This window comes from Hibiscus syriacus, unplaced genomic scaffold (assembly GCF_006381635.1).
Source record: "Hibiscus syriacus cultivar Baekdansim isolate YM2019G1 unplaced genomic scaffold, ASM638163v2 tig00110156_pilon, whole genome shotgun sequence".
Lineage (NCBI taxonomy): Eukaryota > Viridiplantae > Streptophyta > Magnoliopsida > Malvales > Malvaceae > Hibiscus > Hibiscus syriacus.
Genome location: NW_024062606.1, coordinates 2,683,602 through 2,699,116, shown reverse-complemented (window position 1 = coordinate 2,699,116; position 15,515 = coordinate 2,683,602). Strand labels below are relative to the sequence as shown.

Below are 15,515 nucleotides of genomic sequence, written 5' to 3'. Positions count from 1 at the left end.
ATACCCAAAGAAATAGCCAACGTGTGTTGGTACAAGTAGTAGAGATTCAAGAATTTGAGCTTGTAAGGTCAAGTTTGAATCCTACAACCGTCACTCTTGATAGACAATTTGTAAATTCCTATGTAAATTTCAATTGATTTTAGGTATACCCTGACTCTGGATTGGGAGAGTCATCCCCGACCTAAACTTTTTTTGTACCAAAAAAAAATAATTAAAATCTTTAATACGGTTATTATATGGTCCAATGGTTGACATAACTTTAGAAATGTGCATGGGTCAGGTTTCCGGCCAACTCGACCCGAAAATTTTATACCTCCACCTGAAACTCTACTAGATTCAAGTTTAGAGTAATTTAACCTGACTCGACTTTTGAGATAAAACCTGACCTATTACTTTTATTTGATAAATATGGAATTAATTGAAACAAAATAAAATAAAGAAGATTATTTTTGCAATTATTCTTAAATATATATATTTTTATATTATTTTTTTGGGTCGGATTAGGTCAAATTTTTTTCACCTTAAACTCAAACCCGATGTGACCTAAACTTATTATTTAAAAAAATCTAACTCGATTCAAATCTTAATTTGAAATAATCCAACCTAATCGGATCGGATTTCATCGAGCTTGGTCTCTTGTTAATCCCTACATAACATGAACGATCTCTTTACTTTGGACTCTTGAAAATGGCATTAATTGGTCATAAGGGCGATTTTCCCGATATATCACCGTCCACCACTTTTTTTCCCGATCAGGTACGTTCAGACTATATTTTTCGATCTAACACCCTTTGCAGAAAGGCGCGTCCCCTGTAGCGCGCTTTACGCTGATTTGGTGCCACGTGGGGTAAGGCGCACCCCCTGCAGCGCGCCTTATGCTGACGTGGTATACACTGTGCAAAGCGCGGCCCCTGGGGAGCGCCTTAGGCAACGTTGGAGTATAGCGCAGGGCAGGGACCGCGCCTTACCTTTAACACAATTATATTAGCCGCGTACCAGGGGCCGCGTCTTAGCTTTATCTAATATAATTATGTAAGGCGTGGTGCAGGTACCGCGTCTTGTAGCTTTTTCCGGCTATAAATACCCTTCCCCCGGTAACTCCTCACATCTCCTCTCGATTAGAAAAAAATTCATACAACAATCAGACAATCTTCCCATATTTGATTCAGAAGTTCGTGTGATTTTTCGTTATAAGGTAATTTTGTGATAATTTTTTTATCATACTTATTGTTTATTATGATTATTTGAAAAAATATTATACTAATTGTTGTCAATTAATTTATGTGTTTGTAAAATTAGAAAGCGGGAGCATACGTCGAAATAGTTTTGCGGTACAGGTAATAATATAAAATTATATTATTTAAATTATTTACGTTTATGTGTAAAAATTATATTGTGTTATATTTTTGTTCATATATTATTTATTTAATCAGCTTTGTTTCAGTTATTTTTTTTGCAGATATAATATTGTCGCACTTTTAAACTCAAAGAATGGTGCGACTTTCAGTATTGTTTATTATGATGGTGAAATTTGAGAAGATGAAACCGGCGTTGTTTTCGTATCAAATGATCGTGTTAAAATATCATTGAAGAGAAACATAACTCTTGAGGAGCTGATAACGAAGATTTCGAGGAAGATTCATGTTGGAAGTAGTAGAAGAATGTCGTTGTTGTAGTACAGATTTTCAACATCATTGTTGCCATTAACTTATTCAGCATTCGAACTTTTGAACAATGATGATGTTGAAATGATGGTTGAAGCTCAAAGTAATTATTCAAACGCCGATATTGAGATGCATGCAACTTTTATTCAAGTGCGTGTTGTTCGGGGTCAATCATTAAGCTCCCACTATGGGCTGACTGAACAAGTTGATCAAGTTGACAGCCCGACGACATTAATGTGTAATGATTTTAATGCCATAATGGGGGGACATTCATCCGCAACTCCTTACGATATGTACCGAGGTGGGTCGACGAACAATTCGTATGGAAACATCGCGTCCAGTTCAAGGGGAAGACATTCATCTGCAAATCCATTTGACCTTAATATGGAGATGCCATCAACGCAACAATCTGTGCAGTTTTCATTTGACACGATGACTTCAAGCTCCAGGGGGAGGCATTCGACTGCGAGCTTTTTCGATCTGAATGTCGATATACCTTCCAGTTCAAGGGGAAGGAGTGCAAGTAGTAGGTTATTCGACCTAAATGTGGAGAGCATGGAGGAACCATCATCTCCACCACAAGAACCGCTTCGTGAGCCTGGTGCGGATGGTGCTGAGACTGGACTATTCATTCACCCAGAATCACCGCAATTCAACTCTGATGATGATTTGGATGAAGTTCCAGCAAATGTGGCACAAACTGACCCTCCAGCACACATGTATGAAGCTGATTATGGTGTAATGTATGCGCCATAATTTACGGATATACCTTATCTCGGTGACTATGAATATTACTCATCAATAAATAATCATGAGTTATATTTAGGAATGGAGTTTTCAAGCAAAGAAGAAGCGATGATGGCTATAAAAAATTACAATATCCGTAATTTTGTTCAATCGAGAGTCGACCATTTCACGACAGAAAAATATGTATGCTACTGTACCCTACGCGAAAACGGATGCAATTGGATAGTTCGCGTATCGAAGAGGAAGAGGAAAAACAACATATGGGAACTAACAGTATACAACGATCCTCACACATGTTGTGCTGGAGGGGTCAACCAAGATCATCCCAACTTGGACTCGGAAGTGATATGCCAAGCCATCATGCCCATGGTAAAAGCAAACTCTTATATAGATGTTGTTGTGTTGATTTCAGCTATACAATCGCAGTATGGGTACACTGTCTCCTGTAAAAAAGCTTGGTTGGCAAAACAAAATGCCATTGTCAAACTTCATGTCGAATGGGATGCATCTTACAACGAACTTCCAGGTGGTTTAGGCTGGTGCGAAGGTTGAATCATGAGACAATTGTGGACTTCGAAACCTCCTATGCATACCATAATGATCGAGTTCTCCGCGGTCGATGCCAATTCTACCGGGTTTTTTGGACTTACCTACAGTGCATTAATGCTGTCAAATAATGCAACCATGTGGTCCATATCGACGCACTTTCTTGTATGGAAAATACAATCAAGTTTTATTATTGGCAGTTGTCCAAGATGACAATCGCAACATTCTTCTAGTTGCTTTTGCTCTTATCGAAGGAGAATATACAGATTCTTGGGCTTTTTTCCTCCGAAATTTACGTGCACATGTTATCACGAGGGGAAAAATCTGTGTCATTTTAGATCACGATACAATAAGTATTAAATGGTAAATGATAACCAAATTATAATAAATTAAAATAAATTAACAAAAAGTCCAACAAATTTAACAAAATAAATTAAAATAAATCCAACCATATTAACGAATTAAAGTAAGTATTAGATGATAAATAAAAAAAAATTACAAAAAAAGTCCAATAAACAACTACAATAAAAAGTACTAAATACAAATATAATAAAAAACAAAATCTATCGATGCATGCGACGCGAATGTGTTCCATAGGGCGGTGGCTGTCGGTCTCGAGGAGGATTTCTTCGTATCACTGGTTGTGACTCCTCGTTGTCATCATCATCACCATCATCATCGTCGTCCTCGTCGTCCTCGTCGTCCTGAGCAGCTAAATTTTGTTGATGAGAAGTTGATGACGATGAAGCACCTCTATAGAATAAGGACCCTGGAGGTGTATGACTGACTATCCCACTGGCCTACGAAAACTGGGAAAACTCATAAAACCCAGACATTGCTAAGTGTAAAACTGTACATGAGGTGTATGTGCTGCGGCCATGGGTGATGAGGCTGAACCTGCCAAAATGTGGGTATATGAACCTCAAGTCAGATATGTAAACATAGACCCATAATAGCCTCTAGAAGAGGTCATATAACTCTGTGAAGGTGGCGGCGGCGGTATCATAAAACCAGGTGATGGTGGCGGCGTTGGCATCGGGTAAGAGAATGGCGGCGTCTGCATCGGGTAAGGAAATGGTGGCGGCATAACATATGGCTGCGGTATGTAAGTCGTTGTAGACGGTGGCTGTTGTGAAGGTTCTGCTGATGTAGCTGAGGATGAACCGGAAACACCTGTTCTCCGTCCACAAGTCGGGGGACGATAGTGCTGTGTCGGTGAACGTCTCTGTCGACGTCGTGGAAATGTCCGCCCTCGTGCATCCTCGGGAAGCAGAAACGGTTTCCCGTTTCTGTTGAACCACTCATAATAATCATCATCAACCGTCAAGTGATCAACATAAATGGGCTCTCTACGAGGAATGTGTCGATGTCGATCCTCCCACAACACGACCCACTCATGATGACTCACTAGCTAATCTGTATCGGTCTTGCCGCGTCTATCTGTGATATGCAACTCGTCCATATTGCGAGGTGCTTCCGGAATTGGTTGAAAACAACCAAATTGCCGGAGCACGCGATCAATGGAGTGCCACTCGACAGTCGCATAACAGATCAAAGGGATCATCGCCATCCAAACATCTGATGGGCCCCTCAACTCAGGTGGGATCACCGTCCTCACATCATCATTAGAATATGGCACCCATTCAAACTAAAACAAATATATATATTTATTTTTTATCAAAATAATAATCTATTTATATAACTATAATCTAAAATCGATTTTTAAACATTAAAATTCATACATGTGTGACAGCCTTCTGATCGATTAGTACCCTAATTTTCTCTAAATCATCAGGTAGCTCCTGATGATTTTTCCTATCAGTAGACCACCTATTCAAGAAAAAAATTTTACTATACGCTATATAGAATGATTAATATATGAAATCAGTTTTATAATTACCTCAAGAGTAGCAGAAATACGAATGAGTTCTTCACAACGGGACATAAAAAGGGCAATCGATACCATGCCCAAGACTGCAGCAGGAGGAGACATCCGCCGATAGCATTTCTCCTGTAGTCAGTGGCTCGACACATCTCCCTGTACAATAAAGCCAAAACTGTCGAGCCCCAACTGAATGATCCGGCTAGACGAAAGTCGACAAGATGTCGCAACCACGTACAATGAACTTGGTTGCGCGATTTGTCCGGCATCAGCAACCTCCTATCAGCTGCAGTATGCATGCCCGTGCATACATTTTAACTTCATCATCAGAGGCGTCATCGCTCAACTCTTGAAAATTGGCATCTAACTAATTTAACGGTATCCGACCACCGTTAAAACTTTCCGGGACACGTCATATATTATCCCGACACAAAGCAGTCCAGGAACCCTGCGCGATCCCCGATATCACATCTCCATCCACCGGAAGCCCCAGGTGCATAGCAACATCCTCAAGTGTAATCGTACACTCTCCGCACAGAAGATGAAATGTGGGTCTCCGGCCTTCAACACTCTACTAAGGCAGAAATAAGGTCTGGTTCTATCTTACAGTGACCCTGATATCTACCTATGTAACCGAATCCAGCCTCTACTAAATACGGCAAGACACAGTTAGGTATCACTAACTTAAGATTCCTAATAAAAGGATCTAATACATGATCCTTCTCCTAAAAATAAATAATTACAAAAATTAATTCTTAATCTAATAATCATGCATTAAATAAATCAATAAATTATTACTAATAATTTTAATTAAATAAAACGTTAAAATGTTATCGTATCAACAAAGTGTCGAGATATATGATTTCCATCCAAGCGAAGTAGACTGTCTTCCATTTTATATCTGCAAAAAAATTAATTAAGTAAAATATTAAATAAATTAAATACATAAAAAATTAAATACAAAATATTAAAAATATAATAAAATATACCTTATACAAAGATTATAAGAGTATTTGAGAGAAGTTGAAGAAATTGAGAGAATTTACTGTGATGAAAGTGATTGAGGATGAGGGTATTTATAGGGAGGGATTGGGGTGTGAAACGTCGGGGTAGGTGGGTAATTATAGCTAAGGCGCGTCGTAGGGGCGCGTGGAGATTCTGGAGTAAGGCACAACCCCTGCACGCTCTATACCTCCTTTACACATGTGTATACCACGTCAGCATAAGGCGCTCTGCAGGGGGCGCCTTTCTGCAAAGGGTGTTAGATCGAGAAATATAGTCTGAACGGTGCCTAATCGGAAAAAAAAGTGGTGGACGGTGATATATCGGGGAAATCGCCGGTCATAAGTGCCCTTTTTATTTATTGTAGGGAAACATGTCTAAATTTTATATTATTTTCTAGTGATTTTAAATTAACCTTAACCAACACAAGATTGAAAGTTTCACCAACTCTTATTTTATATGCAGGAGTTTTGCACTTTTTTATTTGCCAATTCTATTAGTATATTTATAAAGGTGGTTTAATTATTTTGGAAATATAAAATTTTTTATATTAATATTTTCAAATAGGGATATTCGATCCAGATTAATCCAAGACAAAGACTTTGAACTATAGGACAACAAAAAAAACCAAAAAAAAATTACTTTAAGCTCTAAGTTGTATAAAAGACTTTTTACTTTAAGCTCAAACTCGGTCTGATCAAATCTTATAATTCAAAAAATTTGAATTTAAGAAAACATGACACATAAAATTAAACCAGATTAAAACTCATCGGATTTGACATAATATCTATTTATATTCACATGTGACAAGATTCAAAATCTAGACAAAGCACGCACATAATTTACACCTAGTAAATTTGGATTAAGGGTGAGCATTCGATCGAGCCGAGTTGAGTAAGAAATTTTGAGTTATTCGAGTTGACTAGGTGTATTTTACAACTCGAACTTAACTTGAATTTTTTTCTAGTCGAGATATTTGAGTCGAGTTATTCGAGTGTCTATGTTATTTTATTATAGTTATTTATAGTATTATGGTAAGGTTTGGTTTTAATTTTTAACTTTCTCTATCCATATATATATATATATATTATTTCATATTTGTTCACATTATAATTTTATTTAATATATCAAATATAATCTGGAATTATAAAATATATTCACAGTGTTATATTTTAAAGAAAATATTTTGAGGGTAAAATATTGATGAGAGTATAAATGAGTCAAGGAACTGACGGGAAAAAAGAATTTGCAAACAATTGCAATCAAAAGACCAAAAATTGAGTAAAATAAAAATGTTAGAGATAGAGTACACTTTTAGTAAAAAATAAATAAAATTGAAGTTACATATGTAATCTATAGTGGTATATGAGCATGTGGTTCAAATTTAATAAAAAGAGACTTAAAATAAAGGATGAATTGAAGAAATAAGAAAATTATAAAAAATTAAGGAACTAAACTAAAAAAATAGGAAACTTGTCATAAGAAAAGAGAACTAAAAGTACATATGTATTCTACGATAGTTTAAGAGTACATTATTCAAATTTGGTAGAAGATATACTTAAAATGGAGAAATTGAGTTGACTCAAATTTGGTAAATGAAATCATGGACAAAATCAAAAAAATTGTCAAAATACTTAGTCAAATTTTTTACTTTTCGAGTAATTCGAATTTTTAAAATTTAACTCAACTCGAAATTAAAAACTGAATCGATAATTTGAATTGACTCGAGTAACTTGATTCAAATAACTCAAAATTAAAAAATAAAATTTGATTTTTTGAGCCGAGACGAGTTTTGTTCACCCCTACTTGGACTCAAATAGTCAAAGTCAAAATACCTCAGGCTGAATGAATCTATAATTTTTTTTTTGAAAGAACCAAAATTGAATTATAATATTTTCGAAGGGCCAAGGAGAAATTCTACCTTTATATTAATTTAAAATTTCATTATTTTTTAGATAACTTAAAACAGTTTTTATAATTTAGTATGGCATGCCACTTCTCCCCTCTCAATTGTTTTTTTTTTTGGCGAAAAATCTTTTCGCTTCTTATAATAAGGGATATTATTAAATCTCCAAATAAATATCCATGTAAAGCAAGTAAAGATAATTTATAATAATAATCCATGTTGGTGAGGAATTAAATATTTTTTATATTTCGAATTTAATGACAATACTGCAAAATAAGTTTTTATAATCTATTTAATCACACATCACTCTCTGTATGGATTGCATAACTAGGGTGTTCAAATTCGGATACTCGAATTTTTTAGTATCCTAAATTTTGGATACTCGAAATATTCAGGTATCAAAATTTCAGCCCGTGACCCGACCTATAATAATCGGGTACCTGTACGTCAGGTATCTATAAAACTCGAGTACCTGTTAATCCGGATAATAAAGTACCCTATTTTTTTCTTTTCAAGTTAAAATTATGCTATATGTAGAAGCAGTGTTCCTGCCTCCTGATATACACCAAAGACCAAACCAAATTTTGTAAGTAATACAAACGGCAAATTAACCAGTAAATAATATCTAAATACATTAGCAACTAAGAATAGTTTGGCAATTGGCACTTGATAGCAACAATAAAATCTTGTGTTTTCCACTAATACAAGATCCGAGACTGTAAAATTGAATAAAAAAAGGTATAAATTACTCAAAATTTTAAAAAATCACTACTCGTTTGTATCAATTTTTTTTACATTCTATTGCCAAAGCATTTCGTATTCATGCATACCTGTTGGTTATGAGTGATCGCCTGACCGGACGAGATGGAAGAAATAGAACGACAATGTGAGAGAAGCAATTGGTGCGAGCGTGTGAGAAAATTAGGGATTGGAATTTACGATTGGGATTGAGAAATGAGAATTGTGTTTGCGTTTGGGATTTACTGAATAGTGAATACTGAATTATTGATTGACTGCGCGGTTAAAAGTAATATAAAATACAAAAATAAAAAAATCGGGTATCGGATAGTCGACTACCTGATTATGAGAAATTTTTTGATCTCGCCAGGCCCGACCCAAAAATTCATGTATTTTCATTTTTTTTTACATTTTTTTTACATTTTTAAATACCAGTGAATGTAGGGATTAAGTTGAACACAAGGTGGGCTTTAGTGTTCAAATTCTGAAGCCTATTGAGCTTAAGGATCAATGGTGTAATTTCAATATTTTCTGAACATATAAACGAACATGTCAACGGACATATAACATCATTTTGGAATGTTTCTTCAAACGAGCTTTTTTCAATGAGCTTTTTAAATGTAAAAGCATCGTTTTTAACTTCTTGATTTGAGTTAATAATCACTTCTCAAATGTTAATTTTTGATTAAAAATAAGGTGTTCGGGATTGCTTTTGCATTTTAAACATATTTTTTTTGGCCAAAAGCACTTATATAGGCATTTTCAAACTGTCCCGAACATATTCGTGAACATTGAATAAACATATTCTCAAATGCTACACGAATCAAATACAAACATACTAAAAAAACAAACAAACAGAAAAACAATATTAAAAATTTAACCAATCATAAATAATAACCTATTTTTATTTATTCAAACCATATTTATTTACGCCCATATTTATATTTTACAGTACGTGGTAATGAATGTGCACGTGACGGTGACTCAACAACATCTTATTTATTTATTTATTTACTTTTCTAAATCCAACCCATATCGTGGTATTATAAGCCACGTCTTTTTTGGCAGTATTTTCTCTTATTATAAGTACTATTATTTCCTTTTATTTTTTGCCACGTCTTCCTTGTTCAATCTTTCTCAGAGAAATTACACATTTAATATTCAAACTATTAGTTTTAATATGTTTTAGTACTTAAACTTTTGATTTTTCTAAAATTATATCTAACGTTTAGTTTTTGTTTCATTTTAGTACCCCATCGTTAAAAACTTAACGCATTTAATATCTAAACTACTAGTTTTGATCCGTTTTAGTACCAAAACTTTCAACTTTCTTTCAAAACTTAATGTTAAAATTTGTACGATAGCACTAAAATGAAACAAAAATTAAACTTTGGATATTGTTTTGAAAAAATTGAAAGTTGTAGTACTAAAACGAACTAAAATTAATAATTGAGGTACTAAACGCATAATTTACCTTTTTTAAAAAAAATATTATGGAGGAAGCACAGGGGTTGATGGGGTGAACAGGTACAATGAACAAGGAAGAAATGAAGATCCGACAAAGTGATCGTGCAACGACAGCGAAGTTGTCGTTTTAAGGATAGAACTTGGAGCAGAAGATGAGGAATCAAAGGTTGCCTGTTGTTGAGATTTGCTATGGGCGGTTTGTACACAGAATTTCCCGCATGATTGCGCCTCACGTTCTCAGTCTCTGGCATGCATGGCCTCCAACCAACTCCGACTTAATTTATACATATTTTAAGTTAATTCAGACATCATTAAATTATTCAAAATAAATACTATTATGATCAACAATAAAAAACGAAATATGTTGTTTAAATCACAAACTTAACACATTTAGAATGATTATAAAAAATTAACTGACCTTATTATCATATGTAATAGAGTAAGAGGAGGTAGGATAGTAGGCTGACCCCAATGCCAGGTTGAGAACATCTTTCGTAGGAAACCTCCGATAGTCAGAATATTAATACTATGGTTTAAAATATAAAATAGAAAATAGACATGACATAATTACAACGCTGATATATTTAATGTTGAAAGAACGCTGAATAAAATTTAATATCACATTGTGACATGGCTAGATTTATTTGCTCTACACACTTCAGCTAAATGCAATAAAATTTAGGCAAATAGGTAAGCACTTCATATTGACATTAGTAAATGAGAAATTCAAACATTCAGAAGCATTAACGAGCACAATTAGAATAATATAAAGAATTCTCTGTACAGCATATAATGATGTTCTTCTAGCCACAGAACCTGCAATTGTTTCTTGTATTATAATAAATAAACAAATACCAAATCATAATCTCTCTTCCCATCGACCAAACATACAGTACAAGTACCAAATCTAAACCACCGAAATCATATTTTCGGATAACAGCTTCCACTCCAATGTGTTTACATAGTCCAACTCTAAGCTTTTGTTCCTGCAGCATTCTTCTTCTCATCTTCAACATCCTGCAAGTTGCCATGGAACATTAATCACATGTTACAACCGGTTCAAAAGACGAAGAATCTTAGAACAGGCATTGTTGAGGCGAAACTTAAAATGTCACAAGACGTAGATCAAACGATGCATAGGGCAGCACTATGAATAGTTTGGGCACCTTAATAAGAGGAAGTAAAAAATTATTCAAGCTTACAGAATTTTCAATCTTGTCAAAATCATCATCCAGGCTCCCGTCAGCATCAACATCACCATCTGCGTCATCTGAAAGGCATGCGAATAAATTAGAGACTTATAGTATAAGATGATAAATGAAAACGTCGACAAATAAAACATAAAAACATAACATTTGAGTCCCATTCATTTCTACATTGTTTTCTATGAACAAATCAGCAACCAATAGAAAGAATTCCAATGAACATACCACCACCCCCATCACTATCAAAATCTCCTAACAAAAACGTATCCAAATCCTGCTCGGCAGATGCGCTTGATGTTTTAGTTTTTAAACTACTTTCCGGTTCTGCCTTCACAACAGGATTTTCCTTGGGTTTGTCCTCTTTAGCCCCCTCCACTTCTCTCTGTATAACTTCCTCCATGTACTGCCTCTCATAACTGATAAATGTAAACAGGTTACAGCAAAATTAGAATTGGATCCCTAACCCTAAATTATCATCATCATCACAACAACAATAATAATTTAAAACTTACTGTGCAACATGAGTGCTAACAAGAGTGAAATATATCCTCCAAAATTTCCTTTCTTTCATCAAACGAGGACACAATTCATATCTTAATTTCTTGATCTCCTGCATAAGAACAATACTTTCGCATGAATAAGCATTAGAAGTATAAAATCTGGCATGACTACAGCAAATTCCTAGTAAACTTGTGTCTAATTTGTCATTTCCTTTGCAATTGAAAATGAAAATGATAAAAAGAGTTGACCTAAAGAAAAGTTCATCTCAATGCCAAATTCAGCAATTAGGATCCTCAAACGCAGCCTTATAGTGACAAATTCTACAATGAAAATTTACCATTCTCTTTTTTTTTTTTACCTTCACAGTAGTAAGAACAAGTGTCGCATGCCTCTCTTGCCATTCACTCAGATCCTTACGTACATTGGACCCCTTAGTAGTCACATCGGACGGCTCTGGTTCATCTACAAGGAAATCCAAAACATCCAGACTTTGTTAACATACATTCAGACAATTTTACCTTTTAAGAAAAAAATGAAATGAAATTAAACGAAAATTTTACCTTGGACAGGGGAAGGGAAGTTCTGGAAAGTACTTGGAGTAAAGCCTTTGACAAAGTCTCTCAAATCATCGGTGATTCCGAACTTCCGGAGCTCCGAATCGGATATTGGATGAGGATCTGAAGAAGTGGAAGCGGGAGAGGTAATGGAGAGGGAGGATAGTTGAGGAGGGATAAAATCGGAAATGGACTTGGAAATGCCTTGGATTTGGATTTGATCGGCTTGCTTGAGAGCGGCGGTTTTGAGCTCATCGGCTTTCTTGGTGGCTTCCGCAGCAAGTTCCTTCGACTTCTTGGCGGTTTCGGCTACAAGAACGGCGATTTTGCTCGGTGCTGTTAGGGACTGTGATTTCTTAGCCGCTTCTTCCGCGAAGGATTTCGCTCGCTTCCAAAAATCTTCCATTCTTGTGATCTGATATCCTTTCTCTGGCGTATGAAGTACTTTGGTTTTCTTGCTTTTACATCTTGTAGAATCGTTATGCAACGGCGTCGTTTTACCTCAGCCCGCAAATTTGTAGATCCCGATCACGGTCCTATTTTTTAAGGGTAAAGTATACAAATGGTCCCTTAGTTATAAGAAATTATTTTATTGAATCCCTTGATTATCAAAAGTTAATGATCCTTGGACTATAAGATATTTTTGTTTAGTTCTTTGACTATTAAAAATTATAAAATAGTCGTTCGATTATTAATATGTTTTAAACTCATCATTTTTCAAAAAATTAGCAGTCGTCTAAGTTAGAGATTAACATACTCATTGAAATATGATAAAATTTGATCTTATAACTATTTTAGTTATATTTTATGAAACGAGTCTCTATTTACGTTATGTTGTTAAGACGGTGCTTGAAATTTATGATTTTGAGCCAGTTCTTGAAAGTAATAACAATGCTCGTAGATATCATTAAAATATATATTTTATCATATCTCACTCAAATATGTTAATGTCAAACTCAGACGATCTTTAATTTTTCAACGAAAAATGACGAGTTTAGAACATATAAATAGTAAAATATTCATTTTGTAACTTTTAATAGTCGGTGAACTCGACAAAGCAACATTATATAATTGAAAAATAATTTTATAACTTTTAATAATGGAGAGACTCAACAAAATAATACTCTATGATCATGGGTATTTACTTTACCTTTTTTAAAATATCAAAAAATTAAAAATATTTCAATATGGTATAGTATATTGATACAGTTGTGCCTCATGTTAATAAAAAATGAGTATTGTATTCCCTTGAAGTCTTATATTCAAATAGTTATGTCTGCCAGATATGTTTATGTTGTCAACAATTTAAAATTTTATGAATAAGTAATATATTATAATCATTCTAAACTATTAAAAAAATCAATTTATTCCTTACAATTTCAACTGTAGTGCAAGTTATCCAATCTATTTTTCAATTAAAAAATTATATAACATTCTGAAACAACATCATCTAAGATATAAGTACTTTATGTACCATTATAACAATAAAATAAATTTATAGGAACTAAAATAGCATCTAATCCTGATTTTGTAAGCAATACACTGTGGTCAAACTTATATTAATTACTAACGGGATTAGTTCAAGTAGTAAGAACCTTCATATCGTTAAGTAAGGTCTTAGTTTCGAGTCCTTGTGCATGTAGAAAATCCTCGCTAGGAGATTCACCAACCAAAATCAGGTATACGACTCATGTCAATTCAAATTAGTCAAGGTGAAGTCTTAGAACAGGAGGACAACTAAAAATAACTTATATTAATCTATATATTTTTTTGAATTTTATAATTTCGACCTTTACTCCAATTTAAACTCTTAAATTTAAAAAGGCGGCTAATGGGCCTAGGTCTACTCAATAGTAATTAAGCATTGAAAACCCTCCTTAACCATAAATTCACCTTCCTTTTAAGTTGGTACCATATATTATTAGTATTTTAATTTAATTTAATGAGTTAAATGTAAAATTAAAATTTAAAATGTATGTGTATGCTTATAAGATGATGGTTTTGAATATATAAAAAAAACGGTTGTCCCTTATTCCCATATGTAATGGGGTAAGGGGAGGTAAGATAGTAGGCTGCTCCCAACACCAGGTTGAGAGTAACTTCCGTAGAAGACCTCCGAATTATGAAATGTCCTCCGTGGGACTTAATCCCACGACCTCAAGGTCAAGAACCTTGTGCTTTACCAACTGAGCTGGATGGTTTTGAATCTTATCATTAAATCTAAAATCGCTCTCCTCTGTTTTCATTCGATTTTGAGGGTTTGATTTTGTGTAATTGTGGTAGGTCATCGATTTTTTAATTTCTGCTAGGTGTTAAAACCGTTAATTCGGTTATTGCCCGAACTAAATTAGTCATTTTTTCCTTTAAATGTTAATCGAATCGAATTTTTATAATTTTGTAATTAGATTATAAAAGAGATTTTTTAATTTGAGTTAAAATTTAATTAGGTATTTTTAATTTAATGAATTTAGTATGATTAAAAAAAATTGAGTCTTATTTCTTAATGAGTTTGAGCTTAAATTATGGATTTAATATATTTAATATTTAATAATTTTTGGTTAATTCGGTTAATTAATCGATTTCGAACCGAACTAATGGTTAACCGAATATTTAAAAATTAACCATTCCTCGATTGAACTTATTTGGTGGCCAATCAAATTAACTAAATTGATTCGGTTCAGTTGGTTAATTCAATTAAAATTGAATAGTGAACACCCCTAACTTCTACACGGACAGCAAAGGGAGAACCATCATGCATATAAAAGTTAGGGTAAATTATGCATTCAGTACTTAAGCTATTAATTTTGGTCCGTTTTAGTACTTAAACTTTTATTTTTTTCAAAACCATGCATTTAGTTTTTGTTTCATTTTAGTACATCACCATTAAAAACTTAATGCATTTAGTACCTGAACTATCAATTTTAGTTTGTTTTAGTACCTAAACTTTCATTTTCCCCAAAATTTAACGTTAAATTTTGAACGGGATACTAAAATGAAATAAAAACTAAACTCGTGTATAGTTTTAAAAATTGAAAGTTTAAGTACTAAAACGAACTAAACTTGATACTTTAGATATTAATTGTATAATTTACCCTAAAAGTTACTGTTGCATATTCTTTTGGTGTGGAATCAATGTTGCTTTGATCTTGGACAGTGTTACTTGTACTATATAGGGTTAATTATAAGGATCTGTAGTTTAATTTAAGGTTAAACAATGACATAGAATATGTATAATTAAAAATGTTATAAAACATAATAATTTTAGTTGGATATAATATAAAATTTTAAAAAAAATATTTTAGG

General features: G+C 33.8%; 1 protein-coding gene across 2 annotated transcripts; it reads right to left on the bottom strand.

Moving 5' to 3' along the window:
• Positions 1-10,747: 10,747 nt before the first annotated feature.
• LOC120216052 lies at positions 10,748-12,683 on the bottom strand. 2 transcript variants are annotated; one of them, XM_039213568.1, is made up of 6 exons: positions 12,219-12,683; positions 12,017-12,120; positions 11,670-11,767; positions 11,383-11,573; positions 11,155-11,222; positions 10,748-10,987 (listed from the first exon to the last, which is right to left on the bottom strand). In XM_039213568.1, the coding sequence occupies exons 1-6, from the start codon at positions 12,616-12,618 to the stop codon at positions 10,925-10,927; spliced, it is 924 nt and encodes a 307-aa protein (XP_039069499.1). In that variant the 5' UTR covers positions 12,619-12,683; the 3' UTR covers positions 10,748-10,924. The 2 variants fall into 2 exon arrangements, with proteins under 2 accessions (XP_039069499.1, XP_039069500.1); XM_039213569.1 differs by having other exon boundaries at positions 10,751-10,969; positions 12,219-12,678.
• Positions 12,684-15,515: the final 2,832 nt, after the last annotated feature.